Raw genomic sequence first — 18,418 nt, forward strand, 5'->3', positions numbered from 1 at the left:
GCACATCAAAATAAAATCCATACAACGCGTGGGACATTTCCAATGCAGGCAACGATTTGGTCATCCATGATTTATTAAATGCGGCATAGTTCAAGCATCAGCGATCAGGTGACAGCTTTAAATATCCATCAGATGGCGCCAAAGGACGCAACAGCAGGTGCTCTCTCTCTCTCTCTCTCTCTCTCTCTCTCTCTCTCTCTCTCTCTCTTTCTCTCTCTAACCATTTTTTAAATAAGGTAACCCTTTAAGAAACACGAATACACATCGAGCATCGCCTGCCAGTCATAATAGCTTTAAAGTGCGTTTCATTGCTGAACTGCAGTGAACAAAACATTTAACAAATAATGGACCACAATGGATGTTTTTCTCTCGCAATCAATCCTGCTCGTGTAAAACTCAAACTGTTTAACATTTGGAAATTAGCTGCTATTGGGACAACAACAACAAAAAAAGCTTACACGTAAAAGTCAATTTTATTTAAATGCTTGCATGGAAAGACACTATCGAGGCGACATTAACTGCGCCCTCTTGCGGCGAATAAGCGAATCTCCGTTTGAGCCCTCCGAGTCTCCGTACTAAAGAAAACCTGCCTCTCTATGCTTTCATTCGCAGTTCGCACACCCTTCATCTCTACTAGCCAAAACACAAAACGGACAGAGGAAAATACACGGCAAAATATTTAGTCTCATCACTGGAGTGTAGCTGTTTTCAAGGACCTTCAACAAAATGGAGATATATAACGGTCCTGCAATATGGCATAATCCTTTCATTAGTGTGCATTTCTTTCCGAAAAATGAATTGATCGGCGTTGACGGCAGAAAGAAATAACGCTATTCTGCAAGTAACTCCCTCGTTTCATATGGATGTTATGATAAAATAACTGTATTTCACACAGATGACACATTTATGGCTGAGACGGACAGTTCTTCTGAAATAGACAGTCAGCTGAAGTGAATACAATAAAGATGAATCTCTTATAGAGAAGCTCCCTGGATTGCAAAGGATCAAGGTAAGAAAATGGCATGTTTGTGTTCATGGTTTGCCAATATAAAGCATTTATTATTGTTGTTATTATTATCTCTGCATGACTTCCTTTGAACGATGCTCTTTGTTTTCCTCTGATATCACATGCTATCTTTATTGCCTGCCATCTTTATCAAGGCGTAGAGATATTACAAAAAGAAATGCTTCCTATACAATCTCAACTTTTGGCCAAAACGCAATAACACAAAATAGTCTTTTTTTCAACGACATGCACATTTCAGCTCCTCCCAGCGTTGGGATGATGCTGTGTTATGGTACCCACAGCATCCATGGACAGCATCTTGCCCAGTGTCTTCAGATAGGAAGCTGGCAGGACATGTGTGGCTTTGTGGCCAATGACTCGAAATAACAATTTTTTTCAAGTCTGTATGTGTAATGTATTATAATGGTATTTTAATGCATTCTTAATGTGTTCAGAATTCTATAAATCACATTATATTTAAATAACATTATAATACCTATTCACAGTACCTTAATAGAGTGATCTAAAACATGGATAAAGCACATTTTAAATTGATTGCTAATAATGGATAATATTTGTATTATGTATTGTATTATGTTTATAGACCTAATAGACCTTTATGAATCAAGGCTGGAGTAATTAAAATTTGTTTAATATTGACAAAGGTCAATTAAACATATTAAATAATTTCCTATTACGGTAACCTTTTGATTAGTAAATTATTGAGGAAAACACATGATGGAACTTTAGTCTCATGGTAACTGCTGTTTATGGGGTCCAATTAACATGCAGCTGTCTCCCCTATTTATTTAAGCGATGACTGCAGTATATCTTGTTAATTGCGCATATTATAGTACATTCTGTTTTTAAATAAATATCCGTTTTGCTTATCGTCAACTCATACAGTATGTGGCATTGAGGCAATTCCCCAAAACTTTAAAACATCACAATTTTGATGTTTTGCCGTGTACTGTTGTGTTTAAGGTTTTTTTTATTTCTTTAGCCTTTCTGAATTCTTTATTAGGTCTGTTTCTGCTGAACATTTTCCATTTTAAAGTCTGTTTTTAGCACTTTAGCAGGTTTTGCTCCTAATTTGCTCTTAATTTGTTCCGCCTCTGTTTGTTGTAGTGTCTTTCTCTCTATCTCTTCATATAATAAAATAACTAGGCTGACTAGCATAGACAGTTATTTCCTATTGTTCTGATTGATTATATACATTTGTATATAGCATACAGTATGAAGGCTTTTCCAGTTGTTCTATCCAGCTTTAACAGTGTTATCATGGTGAAAATAAATACTACACATACTGTATAACTTACAGGATGGAAAGGTGGCAGTTGTGTTTCCGCTTTACTCATTTGCAGTCAATCACTGTGATGTGATCCATTATTTCTCATTGGCTCCAAGAGACTTTCCTCAGCATCTGTATCTGTTCTGTTCCTCTCATTCACCCACACAATCTGCTTTATAAGCTCTCTTTCTACAGCACAATACCTGAGAGTCCAAGGGCAGATTGTCCATTGGTCCATTTTACAGTTTGTTTTAAACGGGAGCAGCTCTGTTTGGCTAATCTACCTCCATCCACCAGAGAAACATGACCTTTCAAGTCAACTGCGATTCTTTTTCTTGCATCACAGGAGTGGTTTTGTTTGGAAATTAGGGACCGGTGTATATCATGTGATATTGAACAGATGCTCCGTGCAAATTTAGACACTGGATTGCTGGTCATACAGATGAGAAGCGAAATCATTGGGTGTTGGGGATTTGCTGTCATGGGAACAGTAAGACCCGTGACACAAAGGTGGCATGAAGTGAACTGCTTTGTTTTGAACAGGCGCTTCGTCTGATTTTTCATCTCTAGTCTCTCTTAACAGTTTAAAGTCATGAGCATGAAAATAGCAGATTATTTATGATATCAGACAAGTCTAGTTGCATCCAGGAGTACAGAAAGTGTTTGTCATTTGTATTTTATTTCTTAGGGAGTTGCAAGGGTATTTAGGTGAATGGGGATAATCATTTCTAAGGCTATCCAGATGACAAGTTAGGGGTCCGTCCAAACGAAGGCTTCAGCTGTGGCGGTTTAATTTGTCTCTTGGCTCGGAGTAGAGTGAGCAGCTGGACTTGAGGCAGGCAAAATCTGGGGCCACGGTCTGTGGAGCTTACAAGCTAACAGAGCTGGAGCGCAGCCACCCAAGACTTCTTTCAGCTTGTTTGTGTGCTGTGATATAGACTGTGTGTTGAGACAATGCTGTCTCATAATTAGCCGCTCGGGTTCATGTGTCAGCGCAATGATTTATCTTTGTGATATACAGAATTCAATATATTTCAAACTCTGAAACGCAGTAAAAGTACTCGATTATGTAACTGATTAGTGTTCATATAAGGCAGCCGAGTCTATGTCAAGCTTTAGGTAGTTTTAAAGGAATATTCTGGGTTCAGTTATGCTTAATTGACTGCGTTTGTGGTATAATGTTGATTACCACAAAAAAAAAAAAAAGAAAAATCAGACATGACTCATATTTTCTTGAGGTTGCAATTTCTGGAGGATTTGAAAGCAGAAATGTGAAGCCGCATTGTTACTGTAAAACAAATACTAGTAAAATGATTTTTGATTGTGATATAAAGCTGAAATAAAATATTAATGGAAAAAACTTTCCTAACCGGAAATTTACATTGTCTTGGCAACTAGCTGACATAAAATAAGTTTAAAAACTAAAACAAAACCTTAAAATCCTTAAAGGTAAATAGAAATATTAAAATAGGAAGAAAAAAAATACTAGACATAAATCTGAAACTGAAGTTTAAATGAAGAGTAAAAAATACAAATAAAATATTTATAATAAATTGTAATAAATATTACAGTATTATATAAACAGTGCAAAAATGATGTGAAAAAATGATGTGAAGCTTACAGTTTTATATATGAATTATTTATAGCTCTTAGATTAATTCTTCTGTTAAAGCTTGTATATTATTTGCTCTTTAAAGTGAGTTTTTTACTTTTACCGACTGGCTCAAATCACTTGCATTGTAAGTTCCTCACTGTAACCAAATGTTTTGTTGTTTTCAAGACAAAGGCGGTACAGACTGAACGTAACTAAGAAATATTTATTTAATTTGTCTAGCTGCAAATATTACATTTGCATTGTTTTATCTGCAGTATAACTGACATCTGACTATCATATTATTTCATTTTTACACCTCCACATTCAGACAGCACATTTTCTGGCATAGTCAGGCCGTTGTAGAGAAGGCAACACGACACAACATAGCACAGCACGGGATCTTGTAAGTGATGTTTACATCACAGGAGCGAGCTGAATGTGTTTCAGAAAGTGTAGGCTATGCTCATCGTGAGATTGAAAGTGTAGCTGAGTGGCACTGAGCACCATTCATTATAATCTGAAATTGATGTCACGTTTGCATCCCACTGAACAGGTGTTGGCCACAGATTTCCAGCCAGAGGAGGATGGAAGCCTGCAGGCAGAAAAGCACACTTTTAATGTGGAAAAATCGTCTTAGGTCAGGGAGTTTTAGGCATATATTTTCAATATGTGGGCTCTTAGCCTCCTGTAAGTCAATATGAAGCATCTAATTAAGCTCATTTTAATCTTCAGCGATTAGTGGGTGGGGTTTTTCTTCAGGGATGTTTCGCTGAGTCTGACTTTGTAACCCAATTTGAGCTTGACAGCTTTGACTAGTGTATTGCCAGAGCTGTTTGAAGCTTATGCAAAACAACTTATGTATGTATTATGTTTCTTTTTTTAAGGAAAATTAATTGAGGGTTTTTCCACTTATTCTAGTTTTTGTGTTTAAGTAGTACTCGTCAACTGTGCATTGTGAAAGGTTGTTTTTTTGATGTGCATTTTTCCACTAGTGTAGTTATTATAAAGTCTAGTAGTAATAAAGAGCAGGCAGTGTTCTGTCTGGATCTTGATGTACTGTACATTTTTCCTAATCACTCCCTCTGTCTACCATTGGCCAGTGAAACAGATAGTCCTGCCCTCAACTAATATATCTGTGTAAAACCTACAGTGTTATACAAAACATTTTTACATGAAACAAGTAATTACATAATCTTAAATATACTTCACAAAATATTGGCAGAATGGAGAACACTTTAGGCTATTAGATTATATTGCTTGTCAATACGGTGCAATGTTCAACTCATAGGAGTGGCAACATGTCAATAAGCTTGACTAACTAAAGTATTTATGTCCCAGATCGATATATTCCTGTAGCAAATATCAATATCTTCCTCTGATTCATTAAGTTTTTATCAAGAGTAAAATTTAGTCACAAAAACGACCTCGTCTAGAGCTGAACAGGATAAAACACTCTTGATATTAATAGAAGAGTAAGTGTTTTATGAAGTGGGATGTAGCAAGTGTTGTTTGCAGAGCTCTAGAGGCCAGGTTTAGGGATGTGTGCCAGCGTGAGGTGAATGGTGTCATGTCACCAGGGAGGCTGGTATTCAGAGTAATGAAATGGAAGCCAGAGGCCAGTGACTCTCAGCTCAACTCTCTTCACCTGCCGCCATGAGTGTTTATTAAATCTTTAGTCCTGTATGGGTCTGACATGTCATGCCACTGACCTCTCTCTCTCTCACATCCATGTGGCTGTGCTGGTGACTGAGTGGATGCAATCCCCTTCTTTCTTTTTTTTGTCACTGGTTTGTGAAAGTGAAAATATAAACTACTATATAGGCCATTGGTATTTTTCACCAAAATAGTGAGTTATTTCTACCATTTATTTCTATCTTCTATATATAAATATAACAAAAAGCTATTAAGAAACATGATTATTTTAAACAAAATACTTTAAAATGTGGATTGTCAAGGTGGGATTTCTGGGAATATCAGTTTATAGTTTTTGAATTGTACATTGATTTGTTCTTTTTTACTTCTAATTTTGTTTTTTGTTTTTATGTACTGTACAGTTTTTCCCTGTATATAGTACAGGAACTTACTGTTAGCCTATTAACATTTATATTATATAAGTATATTACAGTTAAAATTACTCTATTGTTTTGTTTTTGTTTTTTTACAGTGCAGTACTTCAGAGAGATCTGATCTCACTGTTGTTCTGGAATGACATGAAGAAACAGAAAAACCTGAGACAGATTAAATCCAGAAGAACTGTGGCAACGTCTCCAAGACGCTTCAAGAAACCTGGATGATAGTGAGATCAGATCTCTGCTGTTGGACTTCTTGTGCATACAAAAACCTCACTGGATTATTACAATTAATGGCAAAAGAACTGTTTGGAAATGTAAAGTGATATTTCCTACACACTACAGCAAAACATAGAAATAACTGGCTTTATATATATATATATATATATATATATATATATATATATATATATATATATATATATACACACTAATGGACTTAAATTATTATTATGGGGGGGAGGGCTGCTTTCTTAAACGCAGTCTATAATTAAAAATAAGTCTATGGTGTGACTAATTATATTTGTTTATGGTGTGACATGACAGAGTTTATTACATTATACTCCTTGTGTAATGTCACACCACACTGTTATATGCTGTTATAATTATAATAGTCTGTAGGCTAATTGAAATCAACTACTGTCCTTGTGGCATGTCCACTTTCACAAAGCAACAATGCTTTTAATGTATCAATTTCAACACAGAGGGGAGAAACATGTTTTATGTTGTACACTTTTTTTTAAACTAACACATCAACAACTTAAAATAAGTTGGAATGGCATTTTTTGTAGTCTGACAAAATTACTTTTTCATATGTAGGATAAGTCTTCATGCAAAACAATTTGATATCAAAGGATTACTGGTTTATAATATATATATATATATATATATATATATATATATATATATATATATATATATATATATATATATATATATATATATATAAATAGAGGATAGAAGATTATGGCTGGGTACCGAACTTCGATGCCTATGACTTCAATACTATGAGTATCGAAAAATTATTTATCTTTCAGTGCCAAATTTCGGTTCTAAAAGCCAAGCGGCCGGGTTTTTTTTTTTTTTTTTTGCCAAGCAGCTGTGTCTGTGTGAGCGTGTAGCATACGTGCATGTAAGGAAATTCACTGTGATTGGCTGTCCACCACCACCTTTGGATCAGCAGTGTGCATATATGTCCTAAAATGTTCCCTCCAATATATATATATATATATATTAGAAAATAAATAATTGTAATGTAATTGGTTATATTCACACCTCATCAGTTCATACATGCCTTCATGTGTGATAAGTTTCACACTCTTTAGTGTGAGATATCGCTTGGCTTGTTGCTGTCCTTGGAGTGAATTTAAGAGACTAAAAGTTTTACATGCCAGTGTTAAGAGAAAATGAGTGATTGCCATATATATTTTGTGAATAATCAGATTTATGGTGTCTATGCCAATTTGTTTGTAAAATGTATAGCTAATTAACAATAAATATTTGACAGGTGCCAAATACAGTTTTAAATTTATGGTCAACTTTCTATACAGTTGGTTTAATTTTGCTTGGGAATTTGCTCTAAAACTTTGCACATATTGTATGAAACTAGCTGCTTTTAGTGACAGCCCAGAAATATTTTCTGTTATTAGGTCACTGGTTTTTCAGCTCCGATTTCACTCTGTGAAGAAATGACCTGTCTTTAGTCATCTGATCAAGCCTAAATCAATTTACCAAAAAATGGAACTTAAGTTGAATTTAAACCACCGTTCTTGTCTTGACATCTCCAGTATATATCTTTTCCTGTGATGGCAGGTCTCTTAATGGAAAATAATCTCAAAATGAACGTAAAAGCAAAATTGTGGATTGTAGTTCTCTATTTTCAGATATAATATGCTTGAGTAACCCTACCAATCCATTTTTTAAAAGTAAAGCGTTGGAGACAATCCCTTTCAGTTGTTTTGCCCTTTATACTGAGCTGATGATTTGTACTGATCATAGTGCTGCTGACAGTCGCAGTCCCTCACATGTGTATGGTGAAGTTTCCTGTCTGTTGAGTGGCTTACTTGGTGCTACCATCCTATTTAACATGCTCTTGCTTTTAAACATCAAAGTCAGGCCTGATTGGCGTCTCTAGGCCTAATTAATTTCTCTTAGGAGAAGCTGGATGGGTTGAATCCCCTCATGTCAAGTCTTAACATGTTGTTTGAAAATGAGCCTGATAAGACAGCGCGAGTTTTTCCATCTTGAGGATGAGAAGAGCTCCGAGGTGAATTGTGTTTTCATCTACTGTATTTTGAATGAGAGCATGAGTGTGGCTATAGGGCTTTTTCATGCATCCAGTACAGTTTGTTGGTTTGGGCCCAGTTTATTACTTTATTTTTGATTTTTTAAATGCTCCAAAATATGTGGTTTGAAAGTTTTTGATTGAAAATGGGTTAGTCTTCAATTAAGGGGCATTTTCTGTCTCTTATGTTGATTTTAGAGAAGAAATAAAATATTTTTGCCAGTTTTAAGCTTTTTTGTGTCTCTTTAATTAAAATTTTCTATGTTTTTAGCATTAAACAATTACTTTTAAGCAAAACTAAAAAATTGGTTATGATGAAAATCATAAGAGTAGTTTGTATTGGTTATTTTGTTAATATTTTAGAATTATAGTTAATTTTTTGTAGATTTAAACTGATCTGACTGCTAGCTAGTTAGCAAGTTAGCTAGTTGTGTTAGCAAGTTCAAGGCTTTCTTCTGTAAAAATGTCATTACCATCACAAACAGTGGCCATGATCGTGTTTATATTCTTGGACATATGAAGTTTGATTTGTCAAGGTTTCAAAGGGTTCCCAATTGAATAATCACCCAAATGTATTATGGTGCAATTTGTTTATCGATTATAGCTCTCAAAATAAGTTGTCTGACCAGAACCAGAATCTGTGGTTCCCGAGCCATTAAATCTCACAAATATGCCTCGATCTAGCTAGGCAGTTTGTAAATAGTTGACTGATGAGTATTTTGTGAACCGCAGCCATTAATGTCATTTTGAATTATGGAGAAACTGGAGAGGCTGCCCACCTAAATCTCCCAGAAATCTGCAGTCTGTCCATTTTAATGACACAATCACATATGGAAGTTACAACTGTGTGCAAAAGACAGCATGAGAGAGGGATTAATATATTGTTGGAAAGTGCTTTAGGCAGTGGGAGACTTCTGAATCTGTCATTTCCTGATGCAGATGTGGTTTCTGAAGCGCAAGATATCACTCCCACTCCACCAGATGTTTTTTATGGAGTCACTCGTGCTGTGCTTCACCTGTTTATTTTTCCATTCTAGCTGTTGCTTTGTCACTTTGTCTTCAGGAAGGACAAAACACAATTCCTACATAACTATATCTTTAAACCATGAATAACAGCCTTGAATGACTATTCAGTGTTTAATTGGTGGCTCTCATAAAACTGTTTCTTATGAAAACTAGACTATGGTGTCAATTGACACTACCGTTCAAAAATTTGGTGCTGTTTTTCTGTTGTAATACATAAAAAATATATATATATATTATTCTGTGGTAATAAAATGTAAGCTGCTTAATATATTTTGACTGTCATTTAAGTCAACAACAAGCTTGTTAAATAACACAGTAAGTGCAATTAAAAAAAAAAAGATTTTGTACAAGCATGTCCTGCAAATGCACTCTGATCTCTTCTATTTACTGTTTAGTTAACATTTGATTGTTTGAATGCTGGGTTGAAGGTCAACATAAATAATGCAAGTGCTACTGTTCAGTTGGTTGGTCATTAAAATTAAGCATGTAGATGCTGAACACATTTTGTTGCCAGTTTATTTGATGGATTCCCTTGTGTCAATGTAAAACCTTGCTCTTTTCACCCATTAGTTTATGGCAGGTGAGATGTAAAATATTAATTAGCCTCTATTTCTGGCTAATTCTGTTATGGGTCAGCCTGAGCTGCTTGAGTTGGTGCTGCTGTCAGTCTTTTTGTAGTTTAATAAGTTAGTCTAATGTGTGACAATATTTGATTCGAACGCTTGGCTTATTATTGGTCCTGACTTTGAGACCTTTGAGAATTTTGAGAATTGCTAACTTCTGGAGTGCTCAAAAATGTAACCTCGTTAACATTGGCATTTTCAGCAGAGGCTTTGAAAACCAATGCATGCATAGTAAGTCCCTCTTTGATAAAATGAGTAATATTACAGTTAAGTGGATTTACTAAATTAATGAGCTCAGTCCTGTGGAATTTATTCTGGGGCATCTGGAAGTGTTCCATTTATAGAGGAATTGATTAGATAGCATTTGAAATGAGTGGCTGGTTTGATATTGCCTTACTAATTAATTTTATTCTCATTTTATATTGCCTTATTCCCACATTGACAGTTGAAATTTAGCTATAAAGTGCTTTGATAAAATAAAAAACTTTGTTCTCTCTTATGGCTAAGAGGTGAAGCTAAGGAAATTATGGTCTGTGTGTGTTAGGAGCTTTGGAGAAAGTATTTTTGCTCAAACGGGGTCTTCTTCTTCTACAAGGCCTTTGGAGCTGTGTTTAATATTTTAGGAGCTTTGGTATTGGGACTTCAGCATACAGTATTCTTCAAGACATACTGTGGAAAAGAGTAAAGAGAAGGTACTGATGACAGCAAAAGCAAAGATAATAAGTTTGCAAATGTGATTTTGAGAGAAGACCATATATCAATGGAGTAGCAACTTAGAGTGACCTCAGTCTTATTGGGTTAGCGTTATATTGATGTCCTATATTAAGGACCATTACTGTGCTGAAACATCCACCCACAGCTCCAGCTCCAGAGAAAGATGCACATACTGCAGAATTTGCAGCCTCCGTTGGTTTTCTTTGGCAGTTAACAGGAAATGTGATAATCAGAGAGAACCGTGAGTGAGGCTGATAGATTTCAAGTCTCTTGTTGGACTCTATAATATTAAGTATAATTTTTAGAACTATACTGTATCTTTATCTTTTTTCGTTATCTTTAGTTATGTTGTGAACAGGCCTTAGGTTCTGATTCAAGATGCTGATTAGACTGTATGATTATTGCTCAGGTGTGCCTTAGGCTGGCCACAATAAAAGGCCACTCTAAAATGTGCAGTTTTATCACACAGCACAATGCCACTGATGTCGCAAGTTTTGAGGGAGCTTGCAATCGGCATGCTGCCTGCAGGAATGTCCACCAGAGCTGTTGCCCGTGAATTGAATGTTCATTTCTCTACCATAAGCCATCTCCAAAGGCAGTACATCCAACCAGCCTTACAACCGCAGACCACATGTAACCACCCTAGCCCAGGACCTCCACATCCAGAATCTTCACCTCCAAGATCGTCTGAGACCAGGCAACAGGACAGCTGCTGCAACAATCGGTTTGCATAACCAAAGATTTTCTGTACAAACTGTCAGAAACCGTCTCCGGGAAGCTTATTTGCATGCTCTTCGTCCTCAGCGGGGTCTCGACCTGACTGCAGTTCATCACTGTAGCCGACTTGAGTGGGCAAATGCTTACATTCGATGGCGTCTGGCACTTTGGAGAGGTGTTTTCTTCACGTATGAATCCCGGTTTTCCCTGTACAGGGCAGATGGCAGACAGCGTGTATGGAGTTGTGTGCATGTATGGCAACATAAGCGTTTGCTAATGTCAACATTGTGGATCGAGTGCCCCATGGTGCAAGGATCTGTACACAATCCCTGGAAGCTGAAAACATACCAGTTCTTGCATGGACAGCATAGTCACTGGACATGTCACCCATTGAGCATGTTTGGGATGCTCTGGATTGGCGTATACAACAGCGTGTTCTAGTTCCTGCCAATATCCAGCAACTTCGCACAGCCATTGAAGAGAAGTGGACCAACATTCCACAGGAGACAATCAACAACCTGATCAACTCTATGGGAAGGAGATGTGCTGCACTGTGTGAGGCAAATGGTGGCCACACCAGCTACTGACTGGTTTTCAGACCCCCGATATAGTAAAACTGCACATTTTTGAGTGGCCTTTTATTGTGTCTATCAGCATCTTGATGTGCCACACCTGTGAGGTGGATGGATTATTTTGGGAAAGGAGAAATGCTCACTAACACAGATTTAGACAGATTTGTGAACAATATTTGAGAGAAAGGCCTTTTGTGTACATACTGTAGAAAAAGTCTTAGATCTTTGAGTTCAGCTCATGAAAAATGGGTGCAAAAACAAATGTGTTGCGTTTATAATTTTGTTCAGTGTGTGTGCGTGTGTGTGTGTGTGTGTGTGTGTGTATATATACATTCACTGGCCACTTTATTAAAAACACCTGTTCAATTGCTTGGTAACACACATTGCTAACCAGCCAATCACATGGCAGCAACTAAATGCATTTAAGCATCTAGATGTGGTGAAGACTACTTGCTGAAGTTCAAACTGTGCATCAGAATGAGGAAGAAAGGGGATTTAAGTGGCTTTGAATGTGGAATTGTTGTTGGTGCTAGACAGGCTGGTCTTGGTATTTAAAAAAACTGCTGATCTACTGGGATTTTCACTAGAGATGTTCCGAGACCCTTTTCTCTTCCCGATACAGATTCCGATACCTGGGCTCAGGGTATCGGCCGATACGGAGTACTGATCCGATACCTGGGTGTGTATCTGTATATAATACTAGCCCTGTGTAAATTATTTTATGGTGTGCTTCAGACTTATCCCTTAATAAAACATGAAGAAATACATGGTGAACTACTGTATTTATTAAAGTATTTTTGTTATTTGACATGAATTTGACAGTAATATTATTTATTTTCTTAAGCCAAAAAGAACTTCAAATGCTTGCAAAAATCTAACACTGCAAACTAAAAAAGGTATTTTAGTTTTACAGTATAACTATAAAAAAACTGCAACAAATAAGTCTAGGAATATAAAAAATGATATATTAATCAGATAATCTCTTTACAACAAAACAAGTAAAAAACAAGCAACCATCTAGGCATAATTATTATTATTAAAGGGTTAGTTCGCCCAAAAATGAAAATTATGTCATTAATAACTCACCCTTATGCTGTTCCAAACATGTAAGGCCTCCTTTTATCTTCGGAACACAGTTTAAGATATTTTAGATTTAGTCCGAGAGCTCTCAGTCCCTCCATTGAAGCTGTGTGTACGGTATACTGTCCATGTCCAGAAAGGTAAGACAAACATCATCCAAGTAGTCCATGTGACATCAGAGGGTCCGTTAGAATTTGTTGAAGCATCGAAAATACATTTTGGTCCAAAATAGCAAAAACGACGACTTTATTCAGCATTGTCTTCTCTTCCGTGTCTGTGTGAGAGAGAGAGTCCAAATCAAAGCAGCTGGATTTCCGGTTCGCGAACGAATCATTCAGTTCACCAAATCGAACTGAATCGTTTTAAACGGTTCGTTTTAAACACTGCCGCCCCTGATCTATAATATAGAAGCGGCTTCACTGTCGTTTGCAGTTTAGAACGCGATGAGTGATCCAGTCATATATAGATCAGTGCTGCTAAAGCTTTTTCATTTCTTCTTCGCTACTCTAAACAGGGGTTGCTTGTGGCAACACATCACAACTTCCTGTGCTTGCAATGCATTCTGAGCAGCGAAGAAGAACCGTGCAGCGGTTAGGCAAAGCTATCGGTCATAACTAGGTATTTTTTAAGAAAATGATTATTTCCAAACACAATTATTTCCATTTCCATTTTCAGTAGTTGTGAATGGTACCAAAATAGTGAACTGTACCATACCACTTTTTTGGTACCCTTCCCTTGGGGTACCTAGCACAGTAGTTCAGTAGCTAAAGGGTGGAGCTACATTCACTGCAGAACGTTGATTGGTTGATAGAGAACCGTCACTTGCACGTGCTTCAAGGGGAATGACAACACAAGAGGAATGAATCTGGACAACTGCCAGTCCCTGACAACTGCATAACAACACAACACATCACATTACTTCATCATAAGTCTAGAAGTTGGTTCTTCATCAAATTTGATGAAAAAGAGGAATTTAGGTAATGCTTCTGTATAGTCTCTCTTTCTGCTGTTGTTGTCTCCTTTCTGTCCATTGACTCCTTGCACCTTATTTTCCTTTTCCAGTCATCTTCTATTCTTACCTTATATCTTACTTATTCTCCCACCTCTCAGTAACAGTATTTTTGGCTTGTTCCTGTGTCTGCTGGTGTAATTCATTATGGGGGTTGGTGAGTGTTGAGCATTCCCTAAAGGAGCCCAAACCAGGCTGAGCCGTGTGAATTGTGTCAGACAGTGTTGTTGTTGTTTTTTTCTCCCTAGTGCATCAGATGGTTATTGCAGAGGAGTCACACATGATGTGCGGGGTAGTGGACGAGAGTGCAGGTGAAGGTGTGGTTATGGACCCATTCACTGCAGGTGTTCCGTATATCCTATACTTCCTCCCCAACACGGTCAGCCTGTGTGTTAGTGCTTACAAGCTGCTTATGTTAGCCCCCCATCCGCACTGCCACAGGAGAGCTTTCAACAGCTGGCAATGTGTGAAATCAAGAGGCTTTTCCATTTAGTTTCATCCAGAGATCACGCCAGGAGAGAGTGAGTGGGAGTAAGGTCTCCGACTTCAGGCTGTAGTCTGTTGATTCGTAAACTTCCTTGCCTTTGGCCTATTACACGTAAGGTTGATTGGAAAATCCCGTCAACATTTGAATTGCTCATAGCAACCTGGAGAAAGCTGCAGTTTCTCTTTTGCTGTGTTAATTACAATGTTTTATATAGATTTTTCTTACACTTATTTTTGCTTCACATGGTTAATGGAGCTTAGAAGTGAGTTTGGGCTTTATTTATCAATATTATAAAGAGAAATAATGATGTGAGAAAGGAATTTTATGGTAAAGATCATTCAGTGCCAGGGTTTATTGTATCCTCTTTTTAAATGCATATGAATAATAATTGCCATTGATCTAAGATGTACAAAGCAGTCTTATTCTATAATTAAAGTGTGGCGTGACCCTAGTGTCCTTCCAGTTTAAATAATGAACTCACAAGATTCTAGATTGTTTATGTTTTAATAAATGATTAGTGATTAAAATCAGTGTTTCTCGGTTGGTGGGGTTCTTCCTGCTGTGGAGGACAAGAAACAAACATTAAGTGCAAATAATAAAATTAAGCTAACTATAAAGCCACATTTAGCTAAAATAGCAAAATCAATCTGTTTTATAAGTTTTCCAAACCTATAGTTGACAAAAATGTACCATGTTCAAACCATGGACTTAATATTAATATTTCTGTTAATATCAGTGTTTTACCAAATACATTTTTGTTTAAAAGTTTAGGGTCAAAAAGATTTTAAACTCTTTTCTATTCTAATATATTTTACGATGTAAATTATCACTGTGATGTCAGAGCTGGTTTTTATAGTTAGTTTTCAGTGTCACATGATCCTTCAGAAATCATTCTGATGCAGATTTTTGTGCTCATCTTGTGTTGAAAATATATATATTTTTTTTTAAACTGCAATACATTTTGTCAGGATTCTTTGATGAATAGAAAGTGTAAAAGAGCAACATTTTCTGTGAAATATTAATGAATTGCTTGTTAATTAATGAATGTCTTTACTGTCACTTTTGATCAATTAAGAGCACCCTTATATATATATATATATATATATATATATATATATAAATATATATATATATATATATATATATATATATATATATATATATACATATATTGTAGAATATGAGTGATAAAGTAAAACCAGTTGGGGACTACTATTTTAAACACTATTAACGAATTATGTAACATTCAAGTACACACAAATTATTAGCTCATCTACTACTGCAATGTTAGCACAGCTATAGGCAAGCTACTCTGACATAGTATTAACGTAATTAGTGTTTGGTTAAACAGTAATTGTATGCTGCAACAGAGAGCATTTAAACCTAGCAAACAGTTCAAAGCTATTTCTGCATTTGGAATTTTGCATTTTCTTTTGGCTTAATGGACTCCTGAAATTTAGCCTCACCACAAAAGTGAAATCATAAATAGACTGGAGTCTAGTGTAACTCCTCTCACTTTTGTTTTGTAGGTGATATTCGTAAATTGCAGTCCAGGAGGGTTCAGCGGCGCGGAGAGGTGACGTTGACCGGATGCGTGTAGCGGAGCGTGCCGTGTGGCTTTGACCATGAGCCGGCTGATGTTGGGCCGGACCCTGGAGCGGATCTGCAAGGCTGTGCTGTTGCTCTGCCTGGTGCACTTCCTCATCATGATGATCCTCTACTTCGATGTCTACAGCCAGCGCTTTGACATCTTCAGCCGTTTCAACAATGGCCGTGGAGTGAACAGCTCACGTGGACCCCACCACTACTACTACAATTTCTCCAGTGGAAGGCCCAACACTACCTTTGCAAGCTACCTGGCCACAGCTGACCATCTTATGCCCAGCACCAAGCCAGAAGCCAACCAGACACCCCCGACCCCTAAGCCATTACCACCATGTCCGGAGGTACCGCCTGGTCTGGGTAAGTTCTTATAGGTGTTGCACATAAAGTATATGAAAAGTATTAGTGTTAGGGCTGCAAATTGACTCAAAATAGAATCAAAATTGTTACATAGTGTCCTATCTTAAAACTAGAACTTATGGTCCGGTACACACTACAACTCAAAATTTTTACAATGAAAAACATACATATTTTAAACTTTATAAACTAGTTTACGCTAACTGATGAACATGGAAGCACAGAGGAGAGAGCAAAACAGCAGTCACAAATTAGAAGAACAACACAAGGATTTGTAAAGAAAAATGTCAGAGGATTTTGATATAAGCCAAGAGGAGACTGGTCTTCCTTTACTGTAAACAAAAGTTGGTTCTCGTCAGACTAGCATATTCTCACCGGAGCTTATGCTATGCCTACATCCTTCGTCATCCACTGGAACACCTCTTCCACAGTTTGTGGAAGCTAGTTTATAAAGTTTTAAATGTGGATATTTTTCTTACACAAATGAATTGCTTAACTTCAGGAGGACTATATTAACTCCCCAGAGCCATGTGGAGCACTTTTTATGATGGATGGATGCACTTTATTTTGCTTCAAAATCTCAACCAGCATTCATTGCCATTATAAAACTTGAAAGAGCAAGGACATTTTTTTAATATAGCGCTGATTGTATTCTGAAAGATAGTCTGCACAGTTGTAGTCTGAAAGAAGAAAGTGATATACTGTACACCTAGGGTGGTTTGAGGGTGAGTAAACGATGGGCTAATTTTCACTATCCTTTTAAGGTCAGGTATTTTCTTAAAAAGGAAGCTCTTTTCGAGGATTTAGATCAGGCTTCCCTGTTGGAACTTCATAAAAGTAAAAACAAAATCCCTTGCTTAACTACAGCAATCAATCTTTCAATTATGCAAAGAAAAATATGAATAATAAAAGTGACAGTAACACATGGAAGGCACTCAAAACTCTCAATTAGTGGTCCGAACAGTTGAAATCTAGGAAGCAGAAGATGACTGGCGTGTTATAAGGGACATGTGGGCATCTCAGAACCATAATGGATTCTCTGCAGACTCCAATTACTGTAAAAGCCGATGTCTCGCTCTGTTTTCTGAGCTGACTGGAGAGTTAAAATGGATTTAACATCAGCATGTACTTCAGCGCTCTCATATTTCATCTGCCGAATCGCTTTATTATCAGTCTCTTACGCGGTGCGAGACGTGTTCAAAGAAAATGACCTGTGTGCATGACTAACAGGACTGTACCAATTTACTGTCTAATTACTGTGTCAGTCTATACTTGTTCACCATAGAATAAAATGTATGGAAAAAGGGACAGAACTGCATTATGGCACATCTTCCTAGGTGTGATTATTATGCAACAGGACTGTACATTCAAAAAGTAATATACGCCATCTGCATAAAGAAAAAAAAAACACATTAATTACCATGTCATTGCAGTGCAATTTTTAGCTCATAATAGGGCAAACCTTCATATTGAATGTGCAGCAGCGCTATTTGATATGCCTGCAAGCAGCGGGCCTTTGCCACCCATATCCTTCTAATGAGTTTAAAGCAGAGCTCTGGAGGGAGTTGAACTGTGTCATATGACTCGAATGCTGTCTAGCCTGCTCAGAGGTCTCTCTCTTCCTCTGTTTTCATACTTTTTATGCCTACCCTCTTGAGTTATGACAGAAACCCAAGATGGCCATCTCAAAACTTGTTATTTTCACACTCGGGGCACAAAATGCTGAGAGAATTGAATCAATGTCTTAGGGGGCTCTTCATGAAATCAGATTCTGCCTCACATCCGTGTGGCAAAGTGGATTCTGTCATTCACTTTGACAGGAAGGGTTCAAATGAAAACGCTTTACTGTATTCCCAGCTTTTTTTGCATCCTTCTTCCCGTCTTCTAGCTGCTGGAAGTACAAAGCACCCTGTGTCGACCACTGTTTTCAAAGAATAGTGAGTTTTCAGATGCTTTAGCTGTTGAAGTGTGGAACAGACTGTTCATG

The 18,418-nt window shown here is 37.0% G+C and overlaps 1 protein-coding gene across 1 annotated transcript in view; it reads left to right on the forward strand.

The window, feature by feature from the left end:
* The first annotated feature begins 714 nt into the window (after nucleotides 1-714).
* Nucleotides 715-18,418, forward strand: part of LOC113038257 (beta-1,4-galactosyltransferase 2-like) — a 97,204-nt gene continuing 79,500 nt past the window's right edge. The window contains exons 1-2 of the mRNA XM_026195549.1: nucleotides 715-1,009; nucleotides 16,002-16,434. Of these exons, the coding sequence (XP_026051334.1) occupies nucleotides 16,098-16,434 (337 nt within the window). The 5' untranslated portion in view covers nucleotides 715-1,009; nucleotides 16,002-16,097. The remainder of the gene's footprint in view (nucleotides 1,010-16,001; nucleotides 16,435-18,418) is intronic.

The sequence above is a fragment of the Carassius auratus genome, chromosome 21 (genome assembly GCF_003368295.1).
Source record: "Carassius auratus strain Wakin chromosome 21, ASM336829v1, whole genome shotgun sequence".
Taxonomy (NCBI): Eukaryota; Metazoa; Chordata; class Actinopteri; order Cypriniformes; family Cyprinidae; genus Carassius; species Carassius auratus.